Source organism: Mus caroli, chromosome 9 (genome assembly GCF_900094665.2).
Source record: "Mus caroli chromosome 9, CAROLI_EIJ_v1.1, whole genome shotgun sequence".
In the NCBI taxonomy this organism is placed as follows: Eukaryota; Metazoa; Chordata; class Mammalia; order Rodentia; family Muridae; genus Mus; species Mus caroli.
This window is the reverse complement of record NC_034578.1, coordinates 49,480,066-49,505,295: the sequence shown is the minus strand read 5'-3', so window position 1 is coordinate 49,505,295 and position 25,230 is coordinate 49,480,066. Positions and strand designations below refer to the sequence as shown.

At 41.3% G+C, this 25,230-nt stretch overlaps 1 protein-coding gene and 1 long non-coding RNA gene across 5 annotated transcripts in view; one reads left to right on the top strand and one right to left on the bottom strand.

The window, feature by feature from the left end:
- Positions 1 to 9,986, bottom strand: part of LOC110300996 — a 110,183-nt gene extending 100,197 nt beyond the window's left edge. Inside the window, exon 1 of the long non-coding RNA XR_002378653.1 lies at positions 9,778 to 9,986. This is a non-coding gene — a long non-coding RNA (uncharacterized LOC110300996). The remainder of the gene's footprint in view (positions 1 to 9,777) is intronic.
- Positions 9,564 to 16,815, top strand: C9H11orf87 (chromosome 9 C11orf87 homolog). 4 transcript variants are annotated; one of them, XM_029481043.1, is made up of 2 exons: positions 9,564 to 9,866; positions 11,332 to 16,797. In XM_029481043.1, the coding sequence occupies exon 2, from the start codon at positions 11,575 to 11,577 to the stop codon at positions 12,184 to 12,186; it is 612 nt and encodes a 203-aa protein (XP_029336903.1). In that variant the 5' UTR covers positions 9,564 to 9,866; positions 11,332 to 11,574; the 3' UTR covers positions 12,187 to 16,797. The 4 variants fall into 4 exon arrangements, with proteins under 4 accessions (XP_029336903.1, XP_021029021.1, XP_021029019.1 ...); XM_021173362.1 differs by lacking the exon at positions 9,564 to 9,866 and adding an exon at positions 10,069 to 10,262 and having other exon boundaries at positions 11,332 to 16,815; XM_021173360.1 differs by lacking the exon at positions 9,564 to 9,866 and adding an exon at positions 10,408 to 10,560 and having other exon boundaries at positions 11,332 to 16,815.
- The last annotated feature ends 8,415 nt before the right edge of the window (positions 16,816 to 25,230 follow it).

Here is a 25,230-nt window from a genome sequence, read left to right as displayed (position 1 = left end):
AGGGTACTTGTAGGTTGCGTGTGCATGTATGTGTGTGTTCATGTGCAGCTATATTTGAGGGTACTTGTAGGTTGCGTGTGCATGTATGTGTGTGTCATGTGCAGCTATATTTGAGGGTACTTGTAGGAGCCAAAGGTCAATCTTGGTGCCGTTCCTGAGAAGTGGCTGAGAGTCCATCTGATTTTTTGAGACAAGGCTCTCACTGGCCTGGAGCTTGACAAGCAGGCTAGGTGGGCTGGCCAGGGAACCTTAGAGACTAACAGTTCATACCATTATGTCTGACATTTTTTGAAAAAAAAAATGGGTGCTATAGATCAAACTCAGCTGCTTATAATTGTCTGGCCAGCATTTTACTAGCTGAAACATGTCTTCAGCCTAGAAGTAAAGTACATCACCAGACACTGCTTCTACTATTTATTATATGTGCATCCTTGTTTGATTTATTGTTCCTGGATGGAAGAATTTGGAAAACCCAGTGGGCCACCAAACTCAGATATCTGTCCACAACAATAGCATGGCAGGGTCCTGTAGAAAGTATGAGGAATCTTCCCAAAGACAGGCATCTTATCAAATGCTACTTGTTTTTATTATCAAATGCTACCTGTTTTTAAGATTTACTCACAATACTCTTATTGATTCTAGCACAGTAACTACAGTCAAAACACAAGTTGGATTCTTTGGAAAATATATTATCTGATCTAAGAAAAAAAGTTATCACTAACAGAGGAGTTATAAGACTAATATGTTCTGACAGAATCATGGAGAACATACTCAAATGCATGTTTCTAGAGTGTTGGTTCAACAGTGAAGACTCAAAGAGAGAAGAGAGGGTCTTTGATCTGAGGATGTTCTTCCATTACCTCCACTTAATGTAGTAGGAAAGCCTTTGGGGATTAAGTATTCTCTGCTGCAGGGAGTTTCTCAAACCTTGGGAAGTGAAGAAGAAATGAGATGAAGGTGGTGAGAGTATGTGCTGTCCTCTTTCCTCTCATGTGGAAACAGATTTCTTAGATAGCTGTTGAACCTTCATTCCTAGATTTTTCTCAAAGGACTAAATAGCAAGGAGTGAAAGAAAATTGTAGATTCCTACACAGTGAAGGAATAGTCACTGCTTGTGACAACTGAGAAAATGAGTGAATATGAACTAGCCAATGAGGAAGTTGTCCATCTAGATTCAAGCGAAACATCTTTCAGGTACAGAAGTAGAAAGACATCATGGAACAAATCCAATCTTAGTCAAGGTTTTTGACTCCCTTACCTTTTTGTCTTTACTGCATTCAATCCAGAGATTCAGGAGTCTGCCTAGAAATTTATGGGTGGGTGACAGGCTTAGAGGAATAGAGAAAAAAAAAACCCACAAATATTATTTCATTACATGCTCCAAGCATTCTGTTAAAGTAGCCCAAATTTGAAGATATTCTTAAAATTATTAGATATTATATTTGTAGTTTTAAAATAGAGGCCGATCTTTGAGATGAAAGATCATTGTGCCTGCCAACTTTTCTTCCAATAGCTGAGAAAATAGTTCTATGATGTAATTGGTTGAAAGTACAGTGATACCAAGCTCTACTTGATGATATTGTAAACAAGGGGGGCATTGGGATTTACTTTTTGGTTCTAAATGCAGGGATATTTACTTTTTACAAAAGAACTCAGCAGAAGGAACTCTCATGACTGTCTACAATGTAGAGCAAGCCACATGATGTCACAGTGTTTGTCAGTAGTTCATTGTATAAGAGCCATAATATCTCTGACCCAAAGTAAATGTTTCTCTTTTGCTATGTTCTTTCATAATCCAGGAAATATTTTACAGGGTATAAGACTATACCCTGCTATTAAAGAGCTCATGTAGCATGCACAGGTCCTGACTTCAATCGCCAACACCATATTTAAAAAAAAAGAGCACAGAATGTACAGTGTCTAAAGCTACATTCAAACCTTGGAAGCTCAGTTCTCCCTTTTTAGCATAAGCTTTTATTTTGTTTTGTTTTCGAGACAGGGTTTCTCTGTGTAGCCCTGGCTGTCCTGGAACTCACTTTGTAGACCAGGCTGGCCTCGAACTCAGAAATCCGCCTGCCTCTGCCTCCCGAGTGCTGGGATTAAAGGCGTGTGCCACCACTGCCCGGCTAAACTTTCATTTTTAATGGCTGTAAATAATTTATGTTAGAATTATTTGTTCTCCAAACCCTCTTGATTGATTCTTGGACTTAACAATTTTTCCCTTTTTGTTCCAGATGCTGTTTGTGTGTGTGTGTGTGTGTGTTTCTTTCCATATTAGAGTCTATCTTGGTTAAACTCAACTTGTCGAAAACAGTAAATAAAATCTTAATGAGATATGGGTAGAGACTGAGATATCAATTTCTTGCATTAGACATCTATAGCAACTCTATAGGGACAAAATGTATGTCTAGACTAGTGGTTTTCAACCAGGGGTGGCTTTATGCCCCCTTCCATTACCATTTAGACATATCTTAGGCTGTCACACTAGAGAAGGGGATTTAGTGGGTAGATCAGTCGGGTAAATGTCTGCAACAGCTTCCTCCTGCTGTCTAAGCAATTACCCGACTTAACAGCAAGACCAACACCTATGTGTTACTTCTTGGTTCTCTCAATCAGAAGTCTGACAGAATGGCAGAAGTCAATCTATATTAATCTTTCTGCTTAGGGTCTCATGGCGCAGAAACACAGAATCCAGGTGTCAGCCAAGCTGGCCTCTTACCTGGGGACTCTCTTGAAGAATCTATCTCATGTTTTCCAGGTTGTTGACAGAACAGAATTCAGTTTTTTGAAGATGTGATCAATCCCCACTTCTCTCTGGTTGTTACCCACAGGCTTTGCCCTCACTTAAGCCATACCCATATGAACTTGCTTCTGGCTCTCTACATTTTGTAAATCAAAAGTGAAGCATTGAATATCCACATGCCTTGAATCACTGACTTACTCTCGCGTTGCTAGTAAGGGACAAATCCCTTCTTTGCAAGAGCCTTATCTGAATTATTTGTTTCTTACAGTTAAATATTCTGTCCTTTAATTATACCTACAGGAATTTTCTCACAGCAATACCTAGATTGGTTTTTTGTTTTTGTTTTTGTTTCTGAGTAACCATTGGATTTAACCTTGGGAAACCATCTTTAGAAGTCTGCTTATTATAATACCCTACAGTGCACAAGACAGGCTTTTATAACCAAAAATTTTATTTGATTCAAAATTTCAGTAACACTTGGTCTAGGCATATCCTTTGTGCATGGTGAAAGTATGTCTAGTTTTCTGTCTCATGAATAGCAGATTCACAATTCACAGCACTTGAAAGAAACATATGTTACTGGGTTTCTGATCACAATCCAGAGCCCCCATAACTATGGGTCACAAAGATTTTATTGATTATTTGACATCTGTCAGTCCATCTATTTTTACCCATCTGCCTCCATTGGCTTAGTTGATGTTTTCTATTCTTGGATATAAGTGTTGCTTTACAGGATATTTAATTGAAAACTTAAGGAATGAAGAAATTCTTTGTACTTGGGCAGATAAACAGATTATAAGTATGTGTGTGACTAGGATATAAATACTTGATTTTAGAGACTTCCCTATGGTCTCTCACAGCATAATTTGTGCCACACAGTAGCTGCACAGTAGGTATTTGTTTAATGTACAAACTTCTAAGGACAACATAGCATGAAAAAATCTTGATGTTCTTATGTCCAGATGTAATTGGCTCTGAGACTTTATCAGAGAACTTTTGAGGTATAAAGAGATGAAATAGGAGACTGGGAAGACAGCTTAGTTCATAAGGTGCCTGCCACACAAGCTTGAGGAGCACACACAGTTTTGTGTATGGTGGTATGCATTTGCAATCCCAGCATTGGTTAGGCAGAGACTTAGTTCATTCCTGGGACTCAGTGGCCAGCTAGCCTACCCTGATGGGCAAGCCCTTGGGTTGCAGTGAAAAACCTTACCAGCTCCTGAGAAATAACAGCTGAGGTTGACCTCTGGCCCGTGCATCGTCTCCCCCTTCTCTCTCTGCTCCATATACACATATGCATATGGATGTACACACTTACATGAATATACACATACATGAATGTACACACACATATGAATGTACCCACACATCACACCTGTACTCTCCTGCACATACCCACAATTGTACACAAATACTCATGTAAAACAGAAAGGGAACGTATTTTGAGTTATTTGACTTTGACCTAAAGTCATGTTTTTTTGTGCATTTTTAAGTTACAGAAACCACTTGGTTCAAATTTCCACCCAGTAAGCTGTTTGACACCCCTGAGGAATCTAGTTCATATCTGAGACCTTCCAGGTGGATCAACCAAGAGGCATATTCTTCAAAAGTAATCCACAAAGCATGTTTTTCTGTGTGCTCTCTGAACAAAGTTGGGAACATAGTAGACCTCTTTGTGCATATTTTAAGCTTCCATGTGAAACCCTTATACATAAATGTAGTAGTTGCAAAGGATGTGGTTTCTAATATATTCCATAGCCTATATGGTACCTATTTTACCAGTTAGAGCAATATGTGAAACTCATTCACCTTATAGACTGTCTCCAATACTGGTGGGAAAATCCATTTCAAATAATCAATAGAAGCAGTCTAGCCAGGGCTGCTTTTATTTTTTTTTCTTCAAGAGAAAAGGGGTTAATTTTTCCACTTAAATGAACCACAATATTTTCATCTCAATGACAAGCTACCTTTCAATTTCAAAATAAATGAATGTATAGACAGATAAGGCATATACTCTTAAAATGAATTTGTCCCCTACATGATCTCAAGTATAATTCCTTCAAGAACTTGTTACATATTGTGTTGTTGTTTGGTTGTTTGGTTGGTTTTAGTCTTCTGTTTTTGTGCTCCTGCTATTCCTGTTATTGTGTCTCTGCTAGTTAAGAGTTAAGATTGATGGTTGATAAGACAAGTCCACCTTTTGTAAAATAAGAGAAGTGAGCGGGGCAACAAAATATAAAATTTAACCCCAAATAGATGCATGTAGGTAGAAAAGGTAGCACAGGGGTGGAAGACTGGAAATACTTTCCTTAAAAGTATATATACACTGTATCCTCCTGGGTACTTCTAAAATGTACTCTTAAGAATGTATTTCCTCCAGTTTAAATACTACTAGGTAATAACTTACTATGTGCTTGGAGAAGTGCTCACAGTATGGAGATGATATATTTCTTACCATAGGTTCATTCTACTGTGAATCAGTATCTCAATTCCTATTGACTACTGACATTGGAAGATGCTGTGGTGCACCCCCTAGCATTGAATCCCTAAGATTCATATCTCAGGCCCATGGCTGTGCATCATTCTTCATCACTACTACCACCACCATCATATGTTCTAATATTATATAACATTATATATTATTTTCAGTCCTCTCATCTCTAGTCACCCTTACACAAAGGATTCTAAAACTCAAAATGAATATTTTCCTATGTTTTGATATCTAAAACAACATAACATTTCTATTGCCCAGGATAAAACACCAATGTTTATTATTTTCTTTATAATGTAAACACTACTCTTTTTAAAATGCTTGCTGTGTGTTTGGTACTTAAAATAGTCCTAAAAGGAGAATATTATTATTATCATTCCTATCTTCAATTTACAGGCAGGAAAATTGAATTGGAAAAGACCTAAATTGACTAAACAAAACCAAGAACTTCACTGTGTGTCATGTTTAGCAATTGGTTAATTTATTACTGCTGGATGAGTAGTTGATTCAATGGTAACGTGATACCATACAGATATATCTCTGTAGGTGTTCAGAAGGAAGAGCAGAAGAGATAAGAATAGACAAAATGACAGAATCATCTGCACAGTCTCTGGTGACTTCACTGGACAGCGAGGAGGCTTTTGTCATGCATATGGAGCAAGAGTCCATAATGACCTAAGTGACCTAACGCGGTGCAGTGGCTTCCAGACTAAACTCCTCGTCCATGGGAGTCTGTGGAGGTCTGTGGACTGCTGCAGAAAGTGGGGGCCCAAACAAAAAGAACTTTCTATGTCCCGTCTTCTAGCTCTAACACTTTTACCCCCTCTCTTCTCTGGTGCTTTCTATTTAGCTCAATGAGGAATAGTTAGAAACACAGGTAAATAAAAGCAGAAATAAAGATAAATATGTGAAGAGAGGTGGAGAGATAAAGAGAATGAGGAAGATATAACACAGAAGGATGAGGTATTACAAAGCATTCTCAGGAGGGTAGGAAGATGGCTCCGTGGTAAAGAGCACTGGCTGCTCTTCCAGAGGACCTGGGTTCTGTCTAGCACCTATTTCTGCTATTGTCGCTCTAGTTCCAGAGGATCTGATGCCCTCACAGCTCACAACCATTTTTGCAATTGTTGCTCTAGTTCCAGAGGATCTGATGCCCTCTCTTCTGACTTCCAAAGGCATCAGGGACTCAGGTGGTACACAGACATACATGCAGACTAAATACTTATACAGGTAAAATAAAAACAGTTACAAAAATAATTCTGAACCTAAGTATCCTCAAATATACTATATACTCAAATAGTCCTTCAGATTTGCATTTCCTTTTTTCTTAATTAATTCATTTATTCATTTACTTTACATACCAATCACTGTTTCCCCTCCCTCCTCTCTTCCCAGTCCTTCTCCCCACATCCCTTTCCCCCATCCATTCCTCTTCCCTTTCTCTTCAGAAAACAGGTAGTTTCCTGTGGGTATCAACCAGTCTTGGCATATCCAGTTGCAGTAAGACTAGGTGCGTCTTCTCCTAGTGAGGCTAGGAGAGGCATCCCAGTAGGGAGGAAAGGTTCTAAAAGTAAACAAAAGAGTCAGAGAAGGCTCCCATTTCTGCTGTTAGGAGTCTCACATGAAAACCAAGCTGCAAAAATATGCAGAGGGCCATAGCTTAGTCTATACATGCTCCCTGATTCGTGGTTCAGTCTCTGTAAGCTCCTATGGGCCCAGGTTAGATAATTCTTTAGCTTATCTTGGGATGTCCTTGACCCTCTAGCAAATATTTTATTTATTTTTGGGACAGGGTATTTTGTAGCTGGTCTTATACTCCTTAAGTGGCTGGGGTGACCTTGAACTTCTGATCCTACCACCTAAGCACTAGGATTATAGGCAAACAATACCACACTCAGTTTCCTACAGTGCTGGGGAGCAAATCCAAGGCTATGAGCATGCCAGGCAGGTGCTATGAGATGTACCTCCAGCCCTTCAGACACCTTTGTTGAATAAATAAATAGTAAATGGATAAATAAAGAGATTTGATTCTGGTAACAATAGCTTTGTAGGGTTGTAGTAAGGATAAATGTTAATATGCAGAGCTTAACACAGCCCGGATCTTACTGTTTTACAAGTAAAATAATAAATATAATAATTGTTATTACCCACCCTGAGAATCTTTGATGGATGTACAGGTGCCTGTGGGGTCCTTCTTTCTAGGCTAGATAGAAATCCCTAATTTAAACTTGTGTTATAATATATTTCTGACTCTATGAAATATGCTTGAGCCCAGAGAGGATTTCCCATCAAGCGAAGAGTCTGAAAGCCTCAGATGCTCTTTGGTTCTCCAGTCTTAAGGAGTATAAGCTAAACAACTGGCAGCTATTGCATGGAAGTCTTGAGTGGAACCACATGCAGCAAAATTGTCCAGCCATCCAGAGAGGTCAAGATCCTCTAACCAAGAGCATATTTCCCCCACCCCCACTATTCCTTGGGGTTGAATCATACCACCCCAGTTTATACTATTTGGTTTCAGCACAAAATTCATGAACTTACAGACCAGAAGAGTAAATATAGAAAGGCTTACTGGGATTTTGGCTTGAAAATGTATGTCTTTAATTTGCCTAAATCATTTGCAGTTAAATACCACTGTCTCCCAAGTCACATTGAACTGTAGTATGATGTAAGCTATTTAGGGTGAGACTTTGTCTTTCACAGGTTGTGGGAAAAGGCACCGACACCTTAAGCATTCTTAGCATAGCAGATGGTCTCATTTGTAACAAAAGAGTAAGAACACTGGCAGTCCCATGACATAATCTGAATTTATGACATGTAAAAAGAATCCCGGTGCTGATATAACCCCCAAACCAGACGTTGTAGAGATATAGCTCCTCTGGAAACACTTAATGACTGCCCCAAGTCTAGAATACACACCATAAAGGGTTAATTCCGTATAAAGAGTTCTTTTTACAAGACAACCTTTCTCCCCTGCTAAAGAGTTTTCCTAAACAGCCAGATCTCTTTCTGGAGTATTCAAACCTGATTTGCTTTGCAACATGTTGATGAGACTCTGCTGAGAGTGTCCACAAAAGAGCCACTGTGAAGTCTCACAGGTCACAGTGAAGCAAGCATACAAAGACTCACCACTCTCTGAGGTCAGTGAATCCAGAGTCACTCGATGTGGAGGGTGGCTTTAACAGGCATCAGGCCCTCTACTTCTGGGAAGGAACACTTATGCAAATATCTAGGTCATTGGCCATCATTTACTGTGTGACTTTGGCAGTCAAAGGGCATCACTCTGTGGTCTGAAGCAACTGTGCATTTTTCAGCCTGTACTGGACTGTTATCTTAAATGGAATTCTTTTTCTTATTGACACATATGAAGATAGAACTGATACTTTCCTTCTTTTTGTAGTGCTGTGAATAGAACCCAAGGCCTTTGGCATCTTACACAAGTGCTTTAACATTGTGCTGCTTCCCAGGCCCCAGATGATTTGTGCTCAAATAAATGAAAGCAGAGATGGGGTGGGGGAAGAATATGGAGTATCATTCAGTTATGGCATGAGCAGGAGGAAAATGAGAATTTGTAGTAGGGGGAGATGAGTACATAGGGTCAGAAGGAGAAATCTTTTTTTCTCTTCATATCAGACCTCACTTCACGGCTGTAGCTGATAGGAGTGAGTAAGTGGCAGCTAGTATTCCCCTTAGGAAGCAGGAACACACACTCCATGACTGACCAACTCGGTGAAAAAATGTTGCACACTTTCTAGACTCAAAGACAGGAGGTAAACAAGACAGGAGAGAAGAAAAAAGCAGGGTTTTAATATGTTGAGTGCCCTAAAGACCATACTCTGTTTAGTTAGTGTTCCAAGCCAGCGTTCCTAATAACTCACATAAAGTAACACACACTCTATTTTGAAGATGGTGACTATAATAGAATACACTATTCCTGTTTCTGAAAGGATCCCAAACTAGTCACTGGTCTCTATAAGATTTTTTTGCAGGCTGCTAAGAGCCTTTTTAGGAGATGTAAGCATTTAACTGAAAAAGCAAATGTATCAAGAATCAAGCACGTTGACAAAAAAATTAGAATCCACGAAGGGACATTTTTCTAGCAGTACACACAATGTTGAGAATTTTTTACGGGTCATTGGTTCCTGCACTTCTCTTTGTAATTTCCCCCTTCCCACCCTTCAAGCCCATGTATGCTTTGTGTCTTCAGAATGTGGGATCCTCGAAAAAGAAGGGGTGTTCAATACACCGAATGGATCCTGGGCCTGAAGATGAGCGTGCGGGGGAAGAAATCAAAAAGCAGATGGGATGACATACTTTGGAGACTGGTGGAGAGATGCAGTCTTTGATGCATATTTAGGTTCCTGTTTCTGATTCTGTCACAGTTGTGTTGACAAATGTCCTTGCCATCTCCCTAGAATAAGCAGTTTATGCTTAGAACCAGAGGCAGAAAAAATAGGATTGGGGAGTAGCAGGGACTCTGATCAGTCAACAGAAAAAAAAAGTGTACCCCCAGGGGAGAAGATTCTCTTGGAGCAAAAAACTGTACCTGGAGACCGGTTGAGGTTGAAGCATAGAGCAATGGAAGAACTGAAGCCTGCTTCTTCCTAGGCAAAGGAATGCTTGTGCTGAATGAAGGTGGGTTGCTGGCAGGGTGGAGGTGGGGATGGGGGTGGGTTTGTTCCTCCCAGCCCCAAAGCTGGGGAACAGCAGGAAACTGGGAATGGTGTTGGATAGGCTGTTATGCCAGGACAAGGTGTTGGTTTTGAGGGTGGGTGGGGGCCTGAGGGGTGGCTTGGAGCCCTGGCGGTGGCTGCCTGACGTCACCGGCCTCTCTGGCAATAGGCTAAGAGCTGAGCTCCCCATAGCAGCAGCAGCAGCAGCAAAGGCAGCGGCGGCGGCGGTGGCGGTGGCGGCGGCGAGGGTGGCAGCAGCAGCGCGGCTCTGTCTCTGGTCCCAGCGCTCCGTGCCTTCTGCAGCCGCCACTGCAGCCAAGCCGGGGGCTCCTTCTCTGCAACTGGCTGGTCCTTCCAGGTAAGAGACAGTGGTCAGGATGAAGGTTTCCATGGCCAGGGGCCCCAGTGGCAGGATGAGGGCGGGTAAGACCACTCCCGCGGCCTGCGCAGGCACCTCTGGACAGAGCTTCAGCCCCCGCCCCTTTCCTGGTGGAGGCTAGCGCTTTGCCGTGCTGCTCCGCAGTGCAACAGTTTGCACCTGCCTTTTGGGAGAGGCAAGGGAGCTGTGCTGCCTGCCGCGGGTCCTCCGGCTTGGTCCTCTGCCACAGCCTCTGGGCCCTGGGGCTAGGGCCCCGGGGAAGAAGGCTGGAGACAAGGTCGGTTCCCCAAACTTTGCAAGCGGGAACCCTTCCCCTTTCAGTTCCTGCTCTGGAAGAAAGAAACAGGATTTTGGATACTATCAAGTGGGAGGCTCAGGGAGATGAGGGGTGGGGGGCGCTTGGGAGGATGTGCCTCCGCTGAGAAGGGTGTTTCAGCTGCTTTTGATAGGGAGAAAGGGGGAGGAAGGTAGCAAGGAAGAAGGCTGGAGAAAGGTCGAGTATGATCCTGTGTGCCAGATCCAGCGGGTCAGCTGTGGCCAGGGACAGAGGCAGTGGGATGTATTCCCCTGGGACGGGGACCTTGGGGGTCTGAACGTCCAGGATGGAAGTGTTTGGAGAGGGAGGGATGGGGAAGGAGGACTGCGTACAGGGAGCCTGCTTGGAGTGCGTGCTGGCAAGAGTGGATCCTGAGAGGAGGTCCACAGGACACAGAGAAGAGGGCAGTTGGCTTTCTGGGAAGTAGAGAAAGCCACTGTGGCGGCCGCTGTTGGTGGCGATTAGAAAGTTGTGCAGGGGGCAGGGCAGCTGCCTTCTCTGCTGAGTAACCAGTGTCTCCGCGGTGCGGTACCGACGCCAGACCCCATCTGAGCCAGCGGAGCTTCTAGCGCGGCTCTCCTGGGCTGCCAGGAGCGGTAGGGTTGGGTCGGTGGGTTGTGGAGATGACAGAGTCCATTTGAGGGCCGCTTGGCAGTGGTGTCAGATCCCTCTCTTTCTCTGCACTCGCCTTGTCAGTGGCCCGGACCCTAACTAAGCCTGTTTTCTTTGCAGCACTGTACCTGGGGAAAAGGAAACAGGATCAAAGAAGACCAGAGACAATCTCCCTGGGGCCACTAGCTCTGGCCCGCTTGCTTGCCGGCAGTTGCTCCCTCAGTCTTTGGCTGGAGAGCTCACTCCCTCCAGCGCTAAAGAGCAGTTGGGGTGGTGTAGGTTCCTGTCCACGTCTTGGCTGGTGGGAACCGTGTGTCCAACAGAGGAAGCCTGGTGGGCCTGGCCCCTCTCAGCCCAGCGCCGATGAGTGCCAGGGCGCCGAAAGAGCTGAGGCTGGCCCTGCCGCCTTGTCTCCTGAACCGGACCTTTGCTTCCCACAACGCCAGTGGAGGCAGCAGCGCAGGTCTCCGCAGCTCAGGCGCAGGTGGTGGCACTTGCATCACGCAGGTGGGACAGCAGCTCTTCCAGTCTTTTTCATCCACGCTGGTGCTGATTGTCCTGGTCACTCTCATCTTCTGTCTCCTCGTGCTGTCACTCTCCACTTTCCACATCCACAAGCGTAGGATGAAGAAGCGGAAGATGCAGAGGGCTCAGGAAGAATACGAGCGAGATCATTGCAGCGGCAGCCACGGTGGTGGGGGGCTGCCTCGGGCAGGTGTTCAAGCTCCAACCCATGGAAAAGAAACCCGACTGGAGAGGCAGCCCCGGGACTCCGCCTTCTGCACCCCCTCCAATGCTACTTCCTCCTCCTCCTCCTCCTCCTCCTCCTCCTCCTCATCCCCTGGTCTCCTGTGCCAGGGTCCCTGTGCGCCTCCACCTCCACTGCCAGCCCCCAGTCCACAAGGAGCACCTGCAGCTTCCTCCTGCTTGGACACACCTGGCGAGGGCCTTTTGCAAACGGTGGTACTGTCCTGATTGCGCAGCCCCTCTCCTGACCCCTTCCTCGTCTCCAGCATCTTGACCGTCCTCGCTTTTGTTCCTCCTTCCTTCCTTTTCCGTTCTCCTTTGGCCCCTGTTTTCTCTGCCCTCTTTCCTTACCTGGCCACCCTTTCACTGTCTCTCCTCCGCCGAGGCACTGTGCGGTATTTGTAAATATTGGGCGAGGAAAGTCTCAGAGGAAGAAATAACGCTGATAATACTTTACTGATATTTATAGTAATTATTATACTACTAATAACACAGTCCAAGCGCATGACAAATCACATAATTTCTCATTGTTAATGAAGGCTGCATCTTCCCTCCCCACCCCGTGCCCCCCTCAATAAGGAGAAGAAACCGCACAAGCTACCAAATATTTAAGACATTGACACCGAAGCAAAGGGATGGGAGGGGGCCGGTGATGTTGTATATAGCTGTCAAGTGAAGGTTTAGTCGCCTTTCTGCCCCTCCCTCACGGGCTTTCACTTTTCCTTTAGCTTGTCTCCCCTCCCCTTTCCTCACCTTCAGCTGGGCTCAGGCAATAGTATATTATAAAGGCAACATCTACATTAAGCACCAGAGACCACATAGAATGTCCCAGAAAAACGTTTAGGACAGGTAACCCCTCTCTAGTCAGTCATCATCTCACTTTTTGCTTTCCCCTGGCAGAATTAGAGTTTTACTTTTAGAAATATCACTCGCTGGCCGAGCACAGAAAAAGAAAACAAAAACATACTATCTGATTTGCTGCTCATTAGGGCTCATTTGTACACCTGACTGGTGGTCATTTTGGTTTGGTTTGGTTTTTTTGTTTTGGGGGTTGTTTTTTGGTTTTGTTTTGAGCCTCAGAGAAATCGGGAGCTGTCCAGCCAGGTCTGGTGCTGAATATGTCTCACCTTCATGGTTACTTCCTCTGGTTGTGCAGACCAAAGAAGGAGCTGTTTTGGAAAGTGATTGTCTTGGTTTTGATTGGTTTCTTTCTTCTTTTTTTTCTACAATTGGATTAGCGTGTGGTATTGTTTTTTCTTATCATTATACATTGCATAAGTTACCTTTATGTAAAAAAAAAAAAAAGTATTAGGTAATGTGCAGTTCTGAAAATGCAGTATCTAACCAACTAGTATGTTTCTGTTTTATTTTTAGAACAAGTGCACCTTTGTTATATACTTATTATATTGGTACCAAATACAGAAGAAAACTATAGTTCTGTGATATGTCCTCCAAACTGTATATTCTTGTTCTTCTGACTTTCCAGCTGTTGATATAATGGTTGCCACTGGCTGAGGAAGTCAGTGGTGTAGGCCTGGCTTCTGCTGTTTCCGGAAGTGTTCTTTTGTATTTTACGCTGTAGTAGACTATTATAAAACGATGACACCCATGTTTCCCCTTTTTCTTTTGTGAATAACAGAAACAACCACAACAGAAAACAAATAATGGATGTGCTGGAATGCCATCTATTAAAAACATGGTTAATATTTAAACAGTGCCTGTGGTTCTCTGCATGCAGTTGCCACCTGGAGGCAGTGCTGTGTGTGCTTGCTTGTACTGTATGTGTTTGGGGGAAAGACTGGTGGAGATGTTGGGCAATTTGGATGACAGGACATAACAATTTCCAAGTTAAATCTGTAAATGCTTACAGGATAAAATGGTTTACAGCTTGTTTAGTTATGATTCCATGCCTGCATCTGATATACAGCAAAGGGGATCTTTCTTCTTCCCAAGTCTGGCCTAATTAACCTCCCTGAACACATAGGAAATGTTAAGGAAAAAGGAAAGCATGAGAGAAGATAAATCTTTTGTCCTCTCTTTAAATGTCAGATAAGTCCCTCTATGTTAGACTCTGCTGTTTGGTGTAGGGAAGTGGGACCCCTACATATATCCATCTCCCAAGCCACTAGCTCCCCTCTATGCTCTGTCTTGTTTCAAGTTGTATGTGGTTATTATCCCGAGAAATGATTGCCTCTAATGTTTTGGTTACATATAAAGTTTTCCAAGCTCAGTCTGTATCTTTATAAAATAATTTAATAAGGTTGAATTAGTCGCCCATAGATATCATCCCAGTCCTTTATGAAGCACAGAAGACCATCGTTTAAGCATGCCATGTTGTATCATTAGGAAGATCAGGTATAATCTTTGGATACAATATATTAAACAATGAACCAGATTCTCTCCAGTGCCTTAGTCACTTCCTAGTAACAGGACAGAGTGCATTCAGTCCTTCGGGCCACCAAGGAAGCCGTTAGTGTATCAGGGCTCTACACTGTACAACAGAATGGCTAAGGCACTGTGAAGGAGAATGTCCATTAATCTCTTTAACTTGCCCTCATCCAACTGTAGCTCTTAATACCTTCTTACAGAATGGGTTTTAGATGTGAAATCTGAATAGGATCAGGACCCCTGAAGGAAGGTTCATCATTTCAATGAGCTCTACATAAGTACATAGATATTACTTTCCCCCCATTATTTGGTGCACTCTTTTTACAGTAAATAATTTCCCATTTTATTAAAGCAATAAGATATTCTGTTTTGAGCAGTGCTAGATGCTCATTCCACTTCCTTGGTGCTGAAGCAACTCATATGTTCTTGCCTTATGAATCACAGTGCATTCAAGGCATGCAATAATAATCCCCTTCCAAGAAGCAGCCTGCACACCCTAGGGGGCAATGTCCTACATACTTTTTTTTCCAAAAGAAATAGAGCAAACAAGAAATAAACTAATTATGTGTATTAAAAAAAATCTTGATACCTCTAACCATAAGCACACATCTGTAATGTGCTATCATTGTGCACCTTTAAGTGTATATGCCTTTTTCCATCAATTGACTAGGGATTAATATTTTAATAGTGTCCTGTGTAAAGATGATGCAGCTTATCAATCACATTTCATACTGAGTTTAATATGCTGTGAACCTGGTGGAATCACACAAGATGTCTGTTAGTTAGAATGATAATTACATGAAATTCTAGTAGGCCAGATCCCACACCAAATTATTGTAAGAAAAGATACAACAATGCAAATTTCTATAGAGTCTGCTTAGATTGCTACTTAGAGAGCTCAACTGACCCATGCGACATTCGAGTTTTCATTTTTACAAGACAAAAGGCATTACGAAAATAGGTAAATTTACTCTAAGGATCTTGTTTACTGATGTCCCGTCAAACTAATTGCTCCAACCTTCTATAGCTATAGCTCAGCTCCTGCACTTGCTATTCAGTATTAATAAGGTAGCATGCTTGATTCTTACTATTTTAAAAATGAGAAAAATAGAGAGAGAATGCCAATATGTCAACTGTATGGGACTCTGACTCTTGAAGATGAAGATGGATATAATCTTTAGAATTTATATACACCCATAGATATGTATTTATATATGCATACCTTTTGTACAAATTTACAATGGACTTTTTGTATTCTCTTTTCTGTCATTATAAGTATGAGACTGAAACCAAATAGTTGTTCCATCCTCTGATCCAGAGAGGATCTGAGGAGTCAGGCGTATGCATGTACTTGGTTCTCTGAGGTCAAATCAGAATGGCTTTCTCTTTATTTAGTGGAAGGGGAGAGTCTTCCTTGGCTTGGGGAATTGGTAATTAGATAAGCTTCCTTTCCTATATTAGTGACTCAAATGTAGCAACAGTAACGAAGTCATGACCATCTCTATGTGGTCCAGCTATTTGGATGGATCAAAAAATCTATCTACACGAGCATTGGAGCCATCTAGACCACAATCATGGATTGCAATTTGATTTTCCCTTTTCACTTTCAACTTACATGTTGTATGAGATACAACATATACCTGCATAGCTAAAGGTAAAATGAAACTATACCTACTATTTGTTTAGTTTGAAGAGTAGCTTTTTGGAAAATATGGACAATTTAGCTTTAAAAATTACTGGGCATTTGACTTTTTAACCCTCCCTATCTGTAACCATTGAATTGATTAGATACTGACTAAAATTTTTTTCCAGTGCATAGGCATAGATTTTAAGTGCTTTTTATGGATAATTGCTAAGAAATGACTAACTAGTATTACATGAGAGTTATGGGCTAAATTGGAACCAGAAACTTTAATATGGCTTCTAAAATTCACTCCCATGGAAGTCTAGGCTTTGGACTCGAATCTGAAAAGCCACTTACTCATGTTTGGGAATTGTGGTGTGGTCCATAGATGTTCATGTAAGAACGAATTGCCCCGTCTACACAGGAAGGTATTTCATCACTGGGCTGAATATAAATCTGATTCTGGTTTAGTTTTTCCTTATTTGATAACATTTTGGAAGCAGATGTGATGACTTCACATCAATACTTATCAATATCACCAGCCCGATGGTGCAATTGGTGCAGTGTCGGAATGCTTAGTGGAGAATAAGAACTTACTTAGCTTTAATTGAGATGCAGTGCATTATTCGGGTTGCTTTACCCATTTGAGGAAGGATATTTCATTGAGACTTGTGGTCTCACAGGATTGCTGCTACAGAGAGGATAACGACAGTGACGGCATCAACAGAAGTGATTTTTGAACTCGAGTATATCCAATTGATAGAATAAAACAGGTATTAGAAATTCATGAAAAATTTGTTTTGCTTTTATATCAATAAAAGAGTTTTCTTGTTAATTGGCCTTTGGACACGATTTCCTTATTAATTTACTGTACAGAATGCCAGAGTTATAAAATATCTCCTCCTATTTCGTTTAGATACAATTTACTAAAAGAGATGGTCAATTAAAAATATTTCCACAGCTTATCCTCTATTCCACACAAGCCAGCTGCATCTCAGAAAAAGGTGTGTGTGTGTGTGTGTGTGTGTGCACGCATGAGAGTGTTTGATATTACCCAGTAAATCGAGTCTACTGTTATAATTCAGTGACCCTTTTAGGCACCAACTCAACCTCTTAAGGATATTCCCTCTTTCTTTTCTTCCACAGTTTTAATAATAACTTAGTCTATCTTGAAGAGACGTGTTAATATCTCATTTTTCCCTTTAGAGAGGGATGTCTCAGGTTCACACACATTTAGATGGATCAGAGCCTTGCTGAAATGCATCTTGTCAGAGCTGCTTTTTATATGTGATGCTATTTTCCTATCCTCACTTTCTCCTGTCATTCAGCATTATAGTCTTAGACCCAGACCTATGTTATCACAGGACTCCTCATCCGAGCCTTACAGTTCTCAGCTCTGCCACTGTTGGGATTACTACCTCCCTATTGAAGATACAGTAGACTCTGTGTTTCCTGTATTCTAGACCTGCACTGAAAGGTATGAATTTTTACTCAGGATCATGAATCAAACCACTACCCCTGCCACCTCAACTCTATGGTCCTTGTAACATGTTAGATGCTGTGCAGAGGTATTTCAAGTTGTATATAGGTTGTATAGCCTTACGCTGCAAAGCTCACTGTCTTGAGATCTGAGTAGATGCAGGCTTGGCATTTACCCTGAAAAGCTGTTTAGATGTTTATCACACACCACCAACCCTCTTTTTAGATTCTATTGTAGAGAAGTGAGGGAACTTTCATAGCTACTTACCTCACTTTATTCTTCTGTTTTTTTTTTTTTCCCAAAATCATCCCAGATCATAAGAAGCAGCTATTTCTCTGTATAATCCTTTCTTGCTTCCAGAGGTTCTTCCTACTATACTAGCCTTCTCTTCTTTGGTGGACTTAGACTTCTTTCTGACATGAACCTTGCACTTACTTCTTAGTGGTGGATAGATGAAGAATAGGACATATAATTGTAAGTGTATTTGGTAAGGGTGCTCTACCTTGCCCCTGTGCTAAACCTTTGCATTCTTGCAAAGCAAGTGTGCTTCATTAAGTCTTATTCTCCTTTCCCCTAAAATTTTAATCATCTTGTACTTGTTACCCTATTGCTACTCACTATAACCCTCCCAGTTTGACTAGATTTCCTAAGTGGTCACTAAATTGTGTATAGGAAATTGTAACATTGACCTGAGATGGACTTCTATTGAGTATTAGGTACTGAAGTGAGAATGAGCAACTAGCTTGACCTGAAGGCAGCAGCAAATATGCATTAGTGATTTAAAAAAAAAAACCAAAAAACCAAACACTCAATATCACATCTCCAGCCCCAGGAGGAAGACATTTTAACCTCATCTGTTTGATATGATAGAAGGATGGATATTACTATAGCTTGCTTTCACTGGGCTGGTGTGGATCCATTTTCTTGTTATTTGAATTTCCCAAACAGGAATTAATTTATAAAACACTAGATACACATATACATATATACAAGCACATATACATATACACATGTTCCTTTGGGGTTGAATATTGAAGCCTAATCTCTTTTCCAAATTACCATTTCTGTGTCCCAGATTGGAATTGATGCAGATAATACTATGTTTCTGTCTCTAAAAACAATGGCTTACTTTCTCAAGCCTTACAGACTAAGAGACTTGAAAGGTAAGCAGTCTTCACACCTCATTACCACACCCTGGCCACTCCTGTCTGCCTCTGTAAATCGTCTGCCCTCCTTGGCCATTGCTTTGAGTCAGGTGAGTTAATTTTTGCCTAAGTGTCTGACATCAATTCTCAGTGCATAAATTTCCTTGCATTAGGAATCTCTAAAATCCCAGGGTAGCCTTCACATGCTTACTGCACTGAAGCGTCAGAGGTGCACAGAGAGGGCAGAAGTGTCCATTCTTAGCATACACCGATGCAAAGAGAGCATCTACTTTATCTTTCTATGATTTATCTTATTTTCTCACAAAGACTGATGGAACTGTGATGCTTTCAAGAAATTTTCCAGATTTTTTTTTTCCTTCTCATCTGTTTCTTTTCCAAACATACCAGGGTATGATTTATGCTATCTTGTTGTGGCAGAGTGGGAAGGTTCTTCAGACCAAAGCAGTATGAAGATGATTTTTCCTTGGTGAGGTGGGAAGTGGCCAATCTAGCCTATATCCTAAGGTGCTGATTACTAGGACTCAAGACCCATGTAGTATCCACCAGCACAGCCAAGGGCCATGAGTATTTTTACAGAGATTTGACATTTGAGTTTGCAGTAACATCTATGCTCCAACTGTAAGCCTTTGATGATTTGCCATGTCCTAAGCATACCTGGACTGCGTTAATAGGGTGAGTGAGACTCTCTGGGCCCACCTGTGTATCTTCCTTGGATGGTGGGAAGCAGGAAGCATTATGCCTATTGCTACCAAAGCCATTTCAGGGCCACTTCCTTATTGTTGGGGCAGAATTAGGGAGTTTGCTAATGTGATCACTAGTGTTAAAGTCCAATGACCTTTGATCCTATCAGAATACTGATCACCGGGACAAATACTTCTTGCTTATATTTCTCCCCCACCCCCTGAATCAAAGTCTTTGGGAATAAAGAGCCCTGCCATTCATCTTCTTCCAGTCAATGTCTGATTCCTCCTGAGTGACCCAGGTTTGGAAGGTATGGACTTCTCTGTGTGGTTCCTTAAGGACTTCATTTGGTATAATCAGAAAGAAACAGGTAGATTTTAGGGATTTCTGATAAAATTTGTCTCCAAACTTATAGCTTAAATTGGAAGAGAAACTCTTCAGCAAGCTAGCAAGCCTGCATCAATCAGAACTATTTTATTGATGACCCTATGATCCCACAAGGTCATGATTTCCAGTTGCACTTGAGGAAGACTTGATCTCCTTTCAGTACTTTCCAGTGGTTGATATTCCAAGTCAGTCCTTAATTAAATTATACAAGCAATAAACCTGAGCTTGACTTCAGTGGAATAATCTGCAGACCTTGGTCAAACATCATTAAGATAAATATAAGTGTTTTCAGTATTTTGTGCTTCAATATATCCCAGACATCTCCAGGGATGAGAAGAGGAGGTGTAGGTTGCCAAAGAAGAACCAAGAGGAAGGAGAAGAATGCTTACTTCCATACTTTTCACTGTGGCCTGGACCACTTCCCCTTATCTAAATGTGCTTTCCTGAGACAAAGGATGAAGACTTTGCCCCATTCATTGGCATGTGTGGTGGATCAATTACAGGTCCCTGATGGTTATTTCTATTTTAGATTCAAGCAACTTCTTTCCTTCACATCAGCTCCACTGCCCTCTCACTGTTGTGTGTCACCCTGTAGTTCTGAGTGTCTGACTGTATACTGATCTGAGTGTGGCTACCAAGTAAGTGTCACTGACTGATATGATAGAAATCTGATTGATAAAATGATTCCTCAGAACCTTTCACTGTTCACTCTTCACACATGGAAGTTCTTTCAAGCCACAGATATTCCTTGAGAGTCAGCTGTAGGCTAGACATCACTTTTGGTGCCAGACATGTCACATTAAAATATATAAACAAAGTATTCTGACTTCTTGGGAAATTTTTTTGGTAAGTTTAAAATTTGTAAACATACAGAGAGCAAAATTACTTGAGTCCTGGTATTTCAATGATCATTCTACATTTTAAAACATTTACATGTATTATTTTAATTTCATACCAAGTTATGGTTGTATTCTCTTCAGATAAACTTTATATAATCACTTCCTCTATTAAGCACTATCTATTTTAGTTGTAAACAGTGAAGAGAGGCAATGGACAAAACACATTAGTAGATTGTGGAGGATATTTAAGGATAAATGTATTCTAAAGGTGATCGATCAGAAAAAGGAGGTGTGATGGGAAAAAATATTGGATTTTAAATAACCTAGGAAGGAAAGTCTCACTAAGAAAATTATATTTGAGCAAAGATTTGCCGAAACAATGAAACAATGAAAAGCTGGGCTAACTAACTAAAGATCATTTGGATAGAAGGATTTTTAAATTTTATTTTTTCCAGGTCCTTAGTCTTATAAATGACCAGAGAGAGATTTTGGTGGAAAAAAAGATAAGAAAATTATGTTTACCAAATATTATGTTAGCTACTGACACAATCCATGTGGTAAGGAAAGGTATGGCCTAGAGCAGTTTTTTATATATGATCTATCAGCACATTCCCATACAATTCAAGTTCAATTATATGTATATCACTTTAGAGCACACATAATCAAAGACAAAAAAGAAATGACTAAAACTGTTTCCTAAATCAGATTGCTTGCCTTTAGACCTTTCAAGATGAATTTTCTAAATGCAGAAAGAACAAATTTAGTGGAAAGAAAACCATATCCAAAGCTACAGAGGAGGAGTGCTGTACACATTTGGGGACGTTATAATACCTAAAGAGAGAAGGCAAGCCAGATCAGACAGGGCCTTTTTAAAGGCACATTTAAAGACATCCCTTTCCCTTTCTCAGGAGAGAATGAGTGAGAAATTTGGGATAGAGAAAAGAATTATAAATTTGATGAAGTTGTGACAGAAATACCAGAAAAAAAAACTATCAATGTGTACAGATGAAAGTGTGAACCAGAGGCACAGAGACAAAGAACACAGATGCATCTGAGCGCACACTAGGATGAGGAACTGGTACAGGTGGTGATTAATAGTCCCACAGTGTAAAGACAAGGAAGAAAACAATGAGAAGAAAGGACAATAATTGACTTGTGACTTCTGTTTGGGGATCAGAGCCACACTGATTGGGTCTATTTATGTCCTGACTCAATGACAAAGTTATTAATTATAATGTTTTGTTTTTTTCAAGACAGGGTTTCTCTGTGTAGCCCTGGCTGTCCTGGAACGCACTCTGTAAACCAGGCTGGCCTCGAACTCAGAAATCTGCCTACCTCTGCTGGGATTAAAGGAGTGTGCCACCACCACCCAGCTATTAAAATGGATTCCTTTGGGGAGTCTACAGTTTGTGGGCACAGCCTACAAAGAATTAGTCTCCAGTTAAAGGAATATTAATGGAACGAAAGGATCAGGGTAGCTGCCAGTTGTCTGGTGTTTATCATGGTCAAATCCTGTATGGTGGGGGAGATGCTAATAAAAAAGACAGCATCCCTCCTGTCCAGGATCTTCTGGCTCAGTTAAAGAAACAAATCTTTCAAGGCGAAACAAGAGAGGAGGAACCCAGTCAAAATGGCAGCTAGAAGCAAGGTAAGCTTAAATTGAATAAATACAAACCATTTAGCAATGGTATGTACAGCTTTCAATCTCCTGTACAGAAATGCAGGTATAGAACTTAGCTTCCTGAAGAATGAGAGATTTGGGTCTGATGATAAGGTTTGAAGTTGAGACAAAGAAAGCCATAGACTCTGTCCTCTCTGGCTACAATGCAGGCCATTGTCCTTCAGTAGTTGTGAAGTCTAATCACCCCTGGCAGCACTGGCACAGTCCATCATTCTTCCTTTTAACATTTCTACCAACTCAAAAACATTACACATTGTCTAATCTTTCCAATGCTACATGCTCTTTCTCCCTCTTTCAAGTCTCTATGTACAAAATATGTTCCTGTCTTAAAAGCTTCTGTCTTATTCTCTGTTATTACCAGGCCTACAGTCTGTGCAATACTGAATAGGCATACTTTGTTTTAATTAACAATAATGACTAATTCAGTTAGAAGAAAACACTCCCATTTTCACAGAAGGCTAAATCACATTCAGTAGTAAGGAATATTTTAGGAGAGGGTTTTGGGTACCCAAGAATGGATCTTGGTAGTCTTTTTGATTTTACAAAAGAAGCTACCTTCAATCAACTGAACTTTGCCTCAAGCAGACAGATTTCACAACATATTAACACCTCAAATATAGAAGGGAAACACACATGACTACCAGATTTGTTCCTAACAAGTAATTTCACATAAAACAAAATAGTATTATGAAGTAAAAAGGAAGTCCACTAATAAAGTTCTTATTTTTCACATTGAAACTATTTGAATCAATATTGAAATATTTTTCTCACACTGTGTTTGTATGATGAAAAGTCTGGCTAGACCAAACAGACTCTACAGCCCAGCACAACCACTATAAGGGCCAACCACTTATGTTTGCACTGAGGGTCTCCTGATAAAATTTCACTGACCAACCTTGTACTCCTTTTGAACTCAGGCCCAGAGCACTAGGTTTTTCTGACTGTACATATGTATGGTCCCTACTACATTGGCCCATCCTCTTTGAAGACTAAAACCCACTCAAGTGTGAGGGTTGCCTTGACTAGGTGGAACATCCAGCAGAAATCAACTGGGAAAAATCCCTTTAAGGAAGCCAGATGGAGTTCACAGTTGAGAGGGTCCAGGTGTGCTCGTGACTTCCAAATAAAAGAACAAATAACAACAGATAGAGATGACACCATCAAAGCAGGCACTCACAGTATCCAGCATAAACTGGGGAAGTTAAGGCAGTCAGAATTTCCTAGGTGAGTTTTCTTTCTGTGGCTGAGGTTCCCATAGCAAAACCTCTAGCTTAATTTCCTACTGCAGGCACTATTGTATCATGGGACAAGCAAAAGCAATGTTGGGAATGGTCTACCTTTTAACTGTTCTCCAAGGCACAGTGGTTTTACTCTTGGGTTGTTTTGCCTTTCTCTTCCCCTACCACTAAATTAGGTAGGCTAGTCCCTCCCCATACCTTGGAGGGCACTTTAAGAGATACATGCTTGGGTCTGAAATAGACAAGATCCCTCTTCCAGACTCAGCTTCTCCATGGGCTCAAACAATACATGACAGCCTATCAATGTAAGGTATATTACATATAGCCACTATGTCTTTGATATGAAGGTATGGGGTGTTTTTAAAATTATGCAAATCAATGACTCAAAAGCCTTCATCATCATTCAATAAAGTAAGCTTCCTAAATGGTGTGAGGACCATTGTACCTGCTTATATTTCATTTTCACGAAGGACTGCCAATTGTTTCTGTTTACTTTTGTAGCTGCAGGTAGAGAAGGTAAACTCATTACTTCTGGCAAACTTGGGAGTGACAGAGCACATCTGACTCCAGAGCCCTATGTCTGCAGCCACACTGTGTCTCTCTCTTGTACTCATCTCATCCCAGTGTAGTGACTCTGAGGTCACACTCAGTTTTCTTTCTAGAATTAGGGCTATGTCTGGCCTCAAATTCATATGCGACTAGGACCACTGACTGGTCCTTACATTTTCTTAATTTACCAACTATAGATGACCCATTTCTAAGTAGAGAGAGGTTTGTCAAACTGTCTAGATTGGCTACTGGGTTTTGAATATTGTGCCATACTTTTCTGTGTGAAAGTGATTTAGGATGAACTAATTACTTTATCTACTCTCCAATATCTAATCTGTAAAATAGACAATGGGGCCAAAAGGTAACATGTTCATATATGTTTAGAAATCCGACTAGCAGAAACTCAACTCTAAATTTGTGAGGTTTGTTGTTCAAAACTAGTCCTTAGAAACTCTGACCCAAGCTAGCTATATATAACCTTAAACAGCCTACAGAAAATTAAAGCAACAGTAGCTTCCAGTGACAAAAAAAGATTTCTAGTGGCTCAACATATGGTTACTGTGGCCAGAACACTTCATCCAAATCTTGGTGTGTCATCCACTGTAAAAAATTGGCCACTGTGTTGGTTTAAATGAAAATGGTCCCCATAGACTCTTGTGTATCAATGCTTGGCCATAGGGAGTGGTACTGTTTGGAGGAGGTGTGGCCTTATTGGAGGAGGTGTGGCCTTGTTGGAGGAGGTGTGGCCTTGTTAGAGGAAGTGTGTCACTGTGGAAGTGGTGCTTTGAGGTTATATATGCTCAAGCTCTGCCCAACATGGCTGCCTTCAAATCAAGATATATAACTCTTGGCTCTGTCTCTAGCACCATGTCAGCTTGTATGCTGCCATGCTTCCTGTCATGGTGATAACGGACTAAACCTCTGAAACTGTAAGCCAGCCCCAATTAAATTGTTTTCCTTTATAAGAGTTGCCATGGTCATGGTGTCTCTTCACAGCAATGGAAACCTTAAGACAGCCAGCCACTCGCTGCTCCATTTTTCTGTCTTGACTTTACCACCTGAAATAATAGCAACTGAAAATAAGTTAACATTTCTATGTGCTCTGGAAATGTCTGCTACAGGCTAGGGAGATGACTCAGTCTCATGAAAGCCTGAGGCCCTGAGTAAGATCCTCAGAACCTACGTTAAAAAGTGGGGTTGTGGCACTTGTTATCCCAGTGCTGGGAAGGCAGAGGTAGA

Bases quoted from the DNA above. Each gene is read 5' to 3' on its own strand.
- C9H11orf87 (XM_021173362.1), top strand. From the start codon at position 11,575: ATGAGTGCCAGGGCGCCGAAAGAGCTGAGGCTGGCCCTGCCGCCTTGT.